The 11694-nt window shown below is 51.4% G+C and overlaps 1 protein-coding gene across 1 annotated transcript; it reads left to right on the top strand.

Annotated features, from left to right (window-relative positions):
• The first annotated feature begins 4678 nt into the window (after nucleotides 1–4678).
• On the top strand, nucleotides 4679–10787 carry RPS14 (ribosomal protein S14). Its single transcript, XM_075541808.1, has 5 exons — nucleotides 4679–4840; nucleotides 6630–6780; nucleotides 7197–7358; nucleotides 9839–9915; nucleotides 10672–10787. The coding sequence occupies exons 2-5, from the start codon at nucleotides 6632–6634 to the stop codon at nucleotides 10737–10739; spliced, it is 456 nt and encodes a 151-aa protein (XP_075397923.1). The 5' UTR covers nucleotides 4679–4840; nucleotides 6630–6631; the 3' UTR covers nucleotides 10740–10787.
• Nucleotides 10788–11694: the final 907 nt, after the last annotated feature.

Genomic DNA, 11694 nt, shown 5'->3' with positions numbered 1-11694 from the left:
TCGACCACCAGGGGCTGCCTACGTAGACTATGCGCCACAGTGCAATTAGTCCCCCTCCACAGAACTAGAAAGACCCACGGACACGATGGACTAATGGGCTATGCAAATGTGTCCTCACATCCCTGAGGGGAAGGGGACGGGATGGGCCCAGCTACGACCACCAAGTGCTGTGCAAAGCCAGTCCAAGGCCCTGCACAGAGTGGGAGGAAACCCCGGAGCAGACCGCAGAATCAGAAAGGAGACCGGGCTTATTGTGTGGATGGAGACGAGTGTGGTCTTTCGAGAGGATGGCTCTAGGACCCAAAGGGCAGCACTTCCCTGAGGACAAAGACCAGAGGTTAGGACAGATGGAGGAATGAATGGAAACGGGAACCCACGAGGAGGAAGTGATGACGGGGCATTGGGGGGATTGCAGTGGATGAATGGAATCAGGTGTCTGATTTACAGAATATAAAACTGTAAGCCTTTCTACAAACCTTCATCTAACTCACAATCAAATTGTTTTTAATGCTATTACTCTCACGCTTTATGGATTAGAAAAACCAAGTCCAAAGAGGTTACTTACAGATCTCGCTCCAGGGCTGGATGTCGCAGAGCTGAAACCGGAGCCCAGGTCTTCTGACTCTGGATGCCGGTTTCACCATTAAAACGAAACAGCTATCTGAAGAAAACAACAAGCATGCTGATTACATGGTCAAAGCGGCGTTTGAACCAGCGACTTTGCTGGGTCCCCAGCGGGAGCTGGGACTTCCCGTGGAAACGCTCGTCCTGCAGTGACCACGTGGGCTGCCTTCCGCTTGAAAGAGCAGGCCCTGCGCCCCCCTAGAAGCCCCCCTCACTGAGGCTCAGAGAGTTGTTTGACAGAATTCTTGCCCAAATGAAGGACACACTTCAGTTCCTGCTAACACATGAGGGGGCCGCAAGGGGGGATGAAAGGATAACGGATAACGGATCTACTGCCAAACGTTGTCTCTCACTGTTCATTGTGAATGAGGCTGGGTGACAATGCAGAGAACCAGTTTTGTGTTCAACAGCTTCAACCACTTACCCTCCCAATAGCTTGCCCCTGTGCCACCCGGAATTCTCGTCGCCCTCTTGCAGAATCCTCTCTTCCCCTGCACCCAAGTGAACCCCTCTCTACCCTCTGGTAGACAGGGCGGTGAGGATGGAGCAGGACCAGGCAGGGTTTCCTTCCGTTGTGCATAGGCTCAGCACCCCCACCCCAGTTACCACAACGTTTCCACAAACTTCTAGAAGCTCCTTTGATCTCGTCTACGGAGGAATCCACGGTTGCTAGGTTCCAGCTCACAACAGCATGAACCACTGCTCAGTCCTGTGCCACCCTCACGAGTCCATTGTTGCAGCCACACATCCGTCCATCATGTTGAGGATCACCTCTCTCTGATGGACCCGCTGCTTGACCAAGCACGATGTCCTCCAGAGACGAGTCCTGCCTGACATCCGTCCCACGTACAGGAAACCCAGTCTCATCATCCTCACTTCCAAGAAGCCTGTGGAGAGACTTCTTCTGGGATATATTGCTTGCCTGTCTGGCAGGCTAGCGAATATTCTTTGTTGACATTGTCACTCAAAGGCGGCGATTCTTTGGTGGTCTTCCTCATTCCCTGTCCTGCTCTCAAACGCAGAGGAGGCGACTAAGAATGCCATGGCCTGGGCCAGGTGCACTTGAGTCTTCAAAGGGACACCTTTGCTTCTGACACTTTAAAGACATCTTGTGCAGGAGATGTGCCCATTGCGACCCAGCCTTCGATTTCCTGATGACTGCTTCCACAGGCATTCAGTATGGATCCAATCTTTGACAAATGAAGTCATGTCTCTAATTATCACGATGTTTTTTTTTTTCACAAGAGAAAAACTTGTAGTTAGTTCAGGGATCGTTTGCTGGCCCTTAGGAGCGTTTTCCAGTCCAGTCTGTTGGAGCACCACGCCCTGTATCACGATGTTTATTGGTCTGGTTGCGAGGGTTTTTATTTTCTTCACGTGAGGGTGCAATCCGCATCGTCAGTTTCCATTTCTGATCGATTCAGAACATCTCCTTGCGGTAGCTCCTTTGATAGACATCACTAAAGTGCTTCAAGGCCTCTCTGCTTTCAGCAGGAAGGGCTGAGCTGTCTGCATGCTGCTGTTGCTCGGGCGCCTCCCTCCACCCTTGATGCCATGTTCTCATCGAGTCCAGCCTCTAAGGGAACTGACCCAGCACAGAGTGAAGCACGACCAACCTCTCCTGACTAAACCAAGCAGTCGTCCCTTGTTCTGTTGGAGCCATTGCTCCTTGGTCCGTGTACAGGTTCTGGGTGAGCACGGCGATGTGCTCTGGAATTCTCATTTCTCCTTCATCCAGGATCCGCCTGACATCAGCACTGGCACGCCCAGATTCCACATCCTCTTCTGAGTCCAGCTTCAGTTTCTGGCAGCTCCCTGTGTACTGCTTCAGGTGTATGCACCAGATCTTCCCCCACATTTACCTTTCCTGTGATATTAACGATACTGTTGGGAAATAGCTGTCTTCTGCTGGGTCACCTTTCTTTGGCACAAATATGGGTCTTGTCCAGTCATGTGGCCAGGACATTGCCATGCAGGTGTCTTGGCATCGACAAGGGAGGGAGTGCACGCAGTGCTGCATTCCTTTCTGGAAACATTCCCCTGGTCTTCTGCCATTTTAAAGGAGCCATGTTTCTCACCAGTGCCTTCAGTGCAACCTGGGCTTCTTCAATACCTTCAGTTCCTGGTCATATGCTACCTTAGGGTGCATCTCACACAACACTGGATATCTTGCCCACAGAATCCTTCAATAGTGCAACTCAAGGCTTGAATATTTTCTTCAGTTCTCTCAGCGTCCTTCCTTTTTGGTTTTCTAATTCCACATCTTTGAAACATTTCATTATAATGGTTTACTTTGTTTCCTTGAGCTGGCGTTTGAACTCATTAAGCCAGACCATAAAAGGTCTCTCCTTCAAAGAATATATGAACAAGGCAATTCACAGAAAAGATGCACTGATCATGAAAGAAACAAAATTCAAAAAGAGGATATTTTTAATTCTAACTTTAGCAGGAATGAAAATTGACATGAACTTTCTGGGGGACAGTTTAGCAACATGTATCAACATTTATCACCTATCCTGCATCAACATTAATATTTTCCTTTGGACTTAATTTACCCTCTGGAGCAGCATTTCTCAACCTGTGAGTCGCAATACCTTTGGGGGTCGATTGAGCCTTTCACAGGGTGGCCTAAGACCACCGGAAAACACATATTTCCTATGGTCTTAGGAACCAAGACATCATTGCTCCTCTATCCATCCCCAGACAGATCCGCCCACATGCAGATCCACCCACATACGAGTACCCGGCATGAAGACTGTTACCCATGCTACATCATGCTTTAAGACAAAATTTCATATATTTGTAATTAGAAATAAATATTTCACAATATATAATTATGTATCGTTTTTGTGATGAATCACTGTTTTAATTATGTTCAATTTGTAACAATGAAAATACATCCTGCCTATCAGATATTTACATTCTGATTCATAACAGTAGCAAAATTACAGTGATGAAGTAGCAAGGAAACTAATGTTATGGTTGGGGTCACGACAACATGAGGAATTATATTAAAGGGTCGAGGCATTAAGAAGGTTGAGAACCACTGCTCTGGAAAGAATAACAGCATGTTTTTAGTCTTGGCTATTTGTACAAACTGCAGAAGGAATTTACATGTCCATTGATCAACAGCTGGTGGAATAAATTATGGTACATTTACATGAAAAAGACCATATAGGCACTAAGAAGCGTGGAGGAAGGGTATCACTGCTATGTACAGACAAGAGGGATGAGTTGTTGGGTAAGAGGGGTGAGGGGGGGGAGTAGTCATTGCACACTTTTGGGTAACTTTATGGATACAATTCATATTCAAAATATTAGTAATTAAAAGACTTGTAAAAATTGTAGATCTCTACTATTTGTTACGGAGAGATAACCACAACAATGTTGAGTAGGGGGAAAGTTACTAAGTAACATCCAAGTATAGAATACAATTTCACTTACATAAACCTCAGAATTCCCAATCCTGCACTACTGTGCAATCTACCAATGACCCAAAAAGCACTGATTGAAACAGTATCTATTTGATACTGTTAGAAGGATTAAATGAACGAATACATGCAAAACGCTTAGCCCAGGCTGATTCCTACCAAAATTAAACTAAATCAAACCCGTGGCCGCGGAGTGCATTCGGGCGCACAGGGACAGAAGAGCTATACATTTCAAAGCTGTACATTCACGACCTGACGGCCTCATCCTTCGCCGCCGGATCCGCTCGCTAGGGGGGTCCACAATGCGCCACGAGGGGTCTTGGTATAAAGTCAGCATTGAATCATTTATTTTTCCACGGAGTATCCCGTAGGCCAGATGACTGGATCACGGCAGTTTGTTGTCCGTCCTCCGTGCCACAAGGGGCAGTGTAGCTTCCCAGCGCCCAGGCGCGGGGTCGGAAGAACGGAAGTTCATCTAGCTGTGACTTCCGCCACCTGGAAATGTAGCCCCGCCTCAACCAACGGGATAACCCTTTGGTGCAGCCGCAAAGGTTCATCTGCTCTCGGTGAGAAGACGCCTCTTAGCCAGACTTCTTTCCCCTGACCCACTGGTCAAGTGTCTTTCCTGGAGCGCGAATCTTAATCCCTTTAGAAACGCTAAAGGCAGTGTCTTCCGGGACTCCGGGAACCTCAGACGTAACACTTCCGGGGGCGCGGAAGTGATCTGTTGCCCCGCCTGCCCCCAACCTCTCTTTCCGGTGGCGGAGTCTAGAGAAGACGCGCAGGTATGAAGCTTTGCTGGGGACAATCGGGCACCATCCTTCAGTAGCGGTGTCCCGCAGGGCTGGGGACGTGGGATTGGGGATCCTCCCGTGGGACCTGCCCGGGTGCTGGTGGGGATGTGTGTGGCCGGCGTTTCCAGACTCGGGTTTCGATTCGCGGCCTGCTCACATTCAAGTTCGCGCCCCGCCTGGGGAGGGAGGGAGGCGGCCTCGCGTCAGGGCTGCCGCTTGTGAAATTGGAGTGAGTGCGGCCGCCCCGCGTGGTGGCGCGGAGAGGACCCCAGTGGGTTCGGGACCCCCACCGGCTTCCCAGGGGCAGCCTCCGCCAGGACTTATCCCCGGCTCGCTCACTAGTCAGGAAGGGAGCAGCCCCAGGCGGCTGTGGAAAGAGCCGGGGAGGCGGTGCAGGCGACGCCTCCGCCCGGCCTGCGGCGGGGACTTAGAAAGCAAGCCGTTGCCGGGTCGACCACGTTGCGAGTTGAACAGCCCCCCCCCCCTCAAAGCCAGAAATGAGGGTCCGAAAAGCAAACCAGCTTTTCCTGGGGGCATGCCCGCAAGGGACCTTTGCCAGACCCCCTTCAGAGGCGACGTTAGGATGGGGAAACTGCAAAACGGATATTAACGACCCTCACGGCATCTGTCCACAGTGCTTATGCCTCCCCTGGATGGTCCCCCCCTAGAGAGTGCTAAGGCTCCTCGCTGCTTTGTGTATCAGACACTAACTCTTACTAAAGCGAGACGCGTGGGCTTCTGCGGGTCCCCAGTAGTTGGTGTTGGTGTGTGGAGCACAGGCCTGGACACTTGGGGTCTGCGGCGTGGTTTCATTTGAGCCACATCATTGTCCTCCCGACTTTTGGAAAGTGTTAGAAAATTGTTGTGGAAGGGTTGTTGGGCGATGTCCCCGGAGGGTGGGCAGCAGTAACCTTAACACTAGGGTCATGGGAAATAAACAGGAGGTGGCTGAGGGGTTGGTGCAGAATTGCGCATGCAGGAGGCTCTCCGCAACAGTGCTCATTGACAGATGGGCATATTGGCCTTGGCCTTCTGTTTGCATTTGGTGGGCTGGTCTTCCAGGCTCCCACTAAGCAGTATCTGGAAAACCCAGGAGTGTTGCGGGATGGGTCTCCTAACCTGGTCCTGGTCCTGAATATATCAGAAACTTCTCTTTGTTTCCTATCTAAAACAGCGGTTCTCAACCTGTGGGTCGCCCGATTCATAACAGTAGTAGCAAAATTACAGTTATGAAGGAGCAACGAAAATATTTTATGGCTGGGGGGGTTCACCACATCATAAGGGTCAGGGCATTAGGAAGGTTGAGAAGCCCACTGATGTAAACTGAGAGCAGCGGTGGTTCCTAAAGAGAACAGACAGCCTGTCAAGGCAAACAAGTCTGCTTTCAGCTCTCAGCTGCGGGGATGGTGAAGCCGGGCTGTGGGGGGGTGGTCCTCTGTGAGCTGCGCAGTCACTCATAAAGTCCCAGATAGCTGTCGGGCCATACAGAGCTGTTGGTTGGACTCAGAAGGCATCAGACCGCCGCCCACGTGCTGTCCTGTTTAAGGAAACGTGAGGTCTGCTGGAGTCCCGAGCTTCGGTCCTGTGTGTTCTATGAGCTTCTGGTAAGCGCTGGCAGAAGTACAAAGGAAGGTTTTGGGCCCTTTCCACCACCAACTGAAGAAGCAGCTGTGGCAGCTGTCCGTAATGGAGCGAGAGGGGCAGGGCGTGGGTGTCCTTCGCAGTGGGGAGCAGGCGCTAGGTGCCTGTTGCTGACGTTGCTGCTCTCCCTTGCGCGCAGACATGGCGCCTCGCAAGGGGAAGGAAAAGAAGGAGGAGCAGGTCATCAGCCTGGGCCCTCAGGTGGCTGAAGGAGAGAATGTCTTTGGTGTCTGCCACATTTTTGCCTCCTTCAACGACACTTTTGTCCATGTCACTGACCTCTCTGGCAAGTAAGTACCTGGCCGGGACGGGGGGACTGAGGGACAGCTTAGGCTGTTCTGAGGATGGGACGTTTCTCACTGCTGCAGTTACTGCTATGTGTGTCTCGTAACGGTGAATGTGCTTGGTGGGTTTGAACCACTGGCGTTGGTGGGTAGGGCAGTGTCCCTGGGGCCCTGGTCACCTAATCCACAAGGATCCCATGGCACCATGGTAAGAAGGCTGAGTGGAGATCAGACTAAGGTGTGATGCAGCCTTGCCATCTCCACAGCAGCACGGGTGGTGGTGCTCACGTGGACCCCCCCCCGTGCTATACAGGGATGTGGGGGGCCTTTTGTGTTTGCCAGGGGTGCCTGTGTTGATACACCCCGCAAGCTGTTGGCGAATCTTGGTTGAGTGGGAAAGAAGTGACTGCCTTTGTCTCTAGGGAAACCATCTGTCGAGTGACGGGCGGGATGAAGGTGAAGGCTGATCGAGATGAATCGTCGCCCTACGCCGCCATGTTGGCTGCCCAGGATGTGGCCCAGAGGTGCAAGGAGCTGGGCATCACGGCCCTACACATCAAACTCCGAGCCACTGGAGGAAACCGGTACGTGGCGGGCAGTGGGGAGAGGGCAGTTCAATGCTCGCTGTCTGCCTGGCCCTGCATACAAAAGTATTGGAAGAGAGTCGGGCCTCTCCCTTGTCGTGCCTGGGCTGGTGGTGGAGGCAGACTGTAAACAACTAAAGGGAAAAATCACTGCTGCTGAGGGGTTTGAACTCCGCCTGCTTTGTGTTTAGCAGCCAACACCTGGCAGCACCCCCGGGGCTCTAGAGCAAGGAGTATGTGCTTTCTAATCGCGTGGTATGCTGGGAAGCAAAAGTATGGTGTTGATCAGGAACGTAGTCTTCATTTTCCAGGAGGCAGGACAGGAGGGAGTGGATCCCAGCTAGAGACAGCTGCGGGGTGCGGGTGCTGAAGTAGGGTGGGGCCTGCCCATGTGAGAAGAGTGGGCAATGGTACGAGGTGGTTGGTAAGGGGGGGGATCCTTTGGGCTGTGATCTGGTGTGGACTTCAGCCCAAAGGGTGAGAGGGACCCTCTTGTGATGATGATGTGCCCCTTGCGTTTGAGACAACTGTCTTTTATCACTCTGTCTTTCTTAAATCTTCCTCTCCAGGGCTCCCTCATCTGATTGATAGAGCTTTTGTCTTGTCCTTGTACCCTTTTAGACTTTGTAAAAGTTCTCTTTTTATATTTTTTAATTGTTTTATTAGGAGCTTATACAACTCATCAACATGCATCAATTGTGTAAAGCACATTTGTACATTCATTGCCCTCATCATTCTCAAAAAATTTGCTCTCCCCATAAGCCCTTGGCTTCAGCTTCTCATTTCCCCCACCCCCCCCCAAGTTCTCTTTTGAAAGAGGTGAAAGTCGTGAAGATTTTTTTTAGTAGTGACGGGATTGTTTTTCAAAGAGAATTGCGGGGTGAGAAACAGAACAGGAAGGGTAGATGGAGGAGATGAAAATAGACAGTTTGCATTAGAGAGGGCCTGGAATCTGAGTCATGGAATGGAGCAGGAAGGGACGCATGGTACCTTATCCAGGATGCTGGCAGAGGGGCACACTGCTTGCTATTAGTGTGTGAGCATTCTGATCCTCTGTTGAGCTGCTTCTTCATTCAGTCCCCTAAGAGTTCTGTCTCGTTTAATTGGTTAAGGTAAACTCCATTTTAAGAAAACACCAGGAGGTATTCTTAGGTATTTGTTGTTTTGGAGCAGTCGCCTTGGGGATTCATTCACCCGTCATGGCTCTAAGAAGGTCAGGGACCTGTTTGAAAGTGAAATTGTGGTCTACGTTTCCCTCTTTCCATCAGGCTTCTTGTTCCAGTTTTTAGTATATGTGCTGCCAAAGAGCACCATCAAAACTTGCACTAATGGACACTATCCAATTTTTCTGGTCTTACAGCAAAAAGAATTTTTAAGGCGAATAGTCACACATTCTCTAACAGCCCACACCTGACTCACCTTCCTCTCGATGGCTATTTGCAAGCTCAGTGGACGCATTCTGGACTGGCTGCCTGTGCTGTTTTGCACAGCATGATGTCATCAGGCTCCATCCCTCTCCCTTCTGTGTATCCATTCGTCTGTTGACAGGCATGTGCATTGCTGTCTGCTTTGGAGAGTGGTGAATAGGGCTGCAGTGGACATTGGCATACCCACCCACCTTGGTGCTCACAAATCTTCCATTTAACTGCCACGGTGTTTACACCAGCCTGGCTGTAGGATTGGCCGTCCACCAACTGGAAAGATTCTGCGTGTCCTCTGCACTGTTAGCTATTGAGGGCTTTCCCATCGTGCATTGAGGATTGGGTTTCCTACATTGCTAAGGAAGGTTGTTGGGATTTAAGTCTTGCATTCCATGAACTGGATCATCTTGTCCATTCCTCTGAGTCTTTAATCCCTTTTCATTGAAGAAGTTGATTTCACAGTGTTTGTGGAAGAATAGGATTGGGAGGTCGTGGATGTTTCCCCTCGAACTTTTTGAACCCCTCTCATAAATCCTTGATACCCCCGATTAGATTCATTGCTAAGTATTTTGTTTGGTGTGATTGAAAATGGACTTGTATTTCCGTAGTTTCTGATTTTCATTGCTGGTGTGGAGAAGCTCTGCTGAGTTGTTATTGTTGACCGTGTGAGGGTTTTTAAATTTTTATTGAGGATTTTAGAGTACTGTCTAAAAACAATGCGTGGCTGAGTGCCTCCCCCTCCCTATCCCCCAATCCTTAAGGAGTTGGTGGTGTGGCTGTGCACAGGTGACAGTTCATGAGCGGCTCCACAGGGAACGTTGGACTGTCTGCTCTGGTAAAGAGTTCGGGTCTTGGGAACCCCGGAGCAGTTGTACCTGTCTGAGAGAGTTGCTGAGTGGGCATCAGTTTGTTGGCAGCAAGATTGAATTTTAAGTGACCTGACCCACTGAGCCAGTAATGGCTTTTTTGCCCTGAGCTGGAGGATTGGCTACCTGGAAACAGGAGCGCTGCTGGCTCAGCTGCCAGGTGGCCAAAGGCTTTTCGTTTTTTGTCTCCTAGGACCAAGACCCCTGGCCCTGGGGCCCAGTCTGCGCTCCGAGCCCTTGCCCGCTCAGGGATGAAGATCGGGCGGATTGGTGAGTGCCTCCCCGCCCTCTGGCAGTCCTGTGTTTCACTTAGAAGCATGTTTCTCTCTCGGCCCCTGGGCCTCATCCTGTGCCTTTAACACCTCCCTGAGTGCCCCCTTACCCTCTGCTGGGATGCCAAGCCTTCTGCCTGCACTGGTCACCTGGCTGCCCCACATTGCCTTGTACAGCAGTGTGGGCCATCTGGGGAGGGGCTGGGCATGGTCTCTCCCTTTCAGGCTTGCAGAGCTGGGGGGCTGGTGGTGAGTTAGGGAGGTGGGGACCCTGCTCGCCAGAGACCACAGCCAGTGCCCCACTGCCATAGCCCAGTATGCCTCATGTGCCCCTCAGCTCCTTGAACCCTCCTTGCTTGGTCTCTGCAGTGATGGCAACTGGTACTGGCTCCTCAACCCAAACTCTCGCCCTCTCCTGCCCGGAGACTTCCAACCTTTTCCCTACTGGAGAGGCATAGGCCTTCAGTCTTGTCTCAGAGCAGTTCCCTCCCAAAATTCCCTGGGTCAGGTGGTGGGAACCCACAGTTAACCATCTGTGCCCCCACTGGACTTGAGTTCCTTCCCCCTCTGGGCAGTGAGGTCAGACTACCTCAGGAATGGAGGTGGGCTGGCAACTCCACGTGGCCTAGTTCTGTGTTGGGGTTCATTTAGGGGGTGGGGGCTGTCCATTGCCGATCAGTTGGGATACTGCCCTAACTGATGGCCCTTCCATCCAGCTTCAGGTGCTGATGCTTCTTTCCTCTTCTCCCCACAGAGGATGTCACCCCCATCCCCTCCGACAGCACTCGCAGGAAGGGGGGCCGCCGCGGTCGCCGGCTGTGAGCGGGACTCCGCAAATTATTTTCTGTCAATAAATTACCTTCGAGTACATGCTCTGAACCTCATTCCTTTCACAGCTGGGCTGCCCTAAAGGAGCGGTCAAGTCTCCCAAGTTTGACCAGCACCCGGGCTGGCTTCAGCTCACAGGTGCAGTTCTGTAGCCTGTAGAGCAGCGGTTCTCAGCCTGTGGGGTCGAGACCTCTTTGGGGGTCAAGCAACCCTTTCACGGGGTCTCCTAAGACCTTTGGAAAACAAATTACAATTTACCTGCCATACATTACAATTCATAACAGTAGCAAAGTTACAGTTACGAAGTATGAAGATAATTGTATGGTTGGGGGTCACTACCACGTGAGCTGTAGTAAAGGGTGGCGGCATGAGGAAGGTGGAGAGTCCCACTGCTCTAGAGTGTCCTGCTTCACCCAAGACGCAGACTCCCTGCCATGGAGCGGGCTCATCCTCCGGGCTTAGCCGCCCACTGCCCACCTAACCGACTGCCCTGGCAGGGACGTGAACTGTTGCAGAGTGAGCAGTGGGGCGACAGGAGGGGTCAGGGCTGGGCTGGCTTCACACTGCTGGTGGCACGGAGTGGACTCATCAGAATTGACCAAGGCCTTGGAGACTAGAAAATGGACCGCTTCATGGAGAGCCTGAGCAGAGGCGGAGCCTTCCAGACAGGCTCCAGATATAAACGTGGGTGGGCGAGCTCCCCCACACCTTCTGTGCGAAAATGCTCCTGTGCCTTTTTCCCCTTGTCAGATCTTGCAGTGTTCCACAAGGGTACATAAAGAACATCGCGACTCATCCGCGAACAAGACGGAGTTGTTGCTTTCAGGAACCTCCAGATGGTCCCGAGCGCACAGCAAGGGACTGCTGCGCTATTCCTGGGAAAGCCTTAGGTGCCGTTTTGAGTTCGGATGTTTGTTTGGTAACTGGGTTTCTACATTCCATAGTTCAA

The sequence above is a fragment of the Tenrec ecaudatus genome, chromosome 2, assembly GCF_050624435.1.
Source record: "Tenrec ecaudatus isolate mTenEca1 chromosome 2, mTenEca1.hap1, whole genome shotgun sequence".
Lineage (NCBI taxonomy): Eukaryota > Metazoa > Chordata > Mammalia > Afrosoricida > Tenrecidae > Tenrec > Tenrec ecaudatus.
The sequence above is the reverse complement of the archived record's forward strand: the minus strand, read 5'-3'. Positions and strand labels throughout refer to the sequence as shown.

Coding starts and splice junctions, on each gene's coding strand:
- RPS14 (XM_075541808.1), top strand. CDS start 6,632: ATGGCGCCTCGCAAGGGGAAGGAAAAGAAGGAGGAGCAGGTCATCAGC. Junction 6,781..7,196: donor GTCACTGACCTCTCTGGCAA/GTAAGTACCTGG, acceptor CTTTGTCTCTAG/GGAAACCATCTGTCGAGTGA. Junction 7,359..9,838: donor CGAGCCACTGGAGGAAACCG/GTACGTGGCGGG, acceptor TTTGTCTCCTAG/GACCAAGACCCCTGGCCCTG.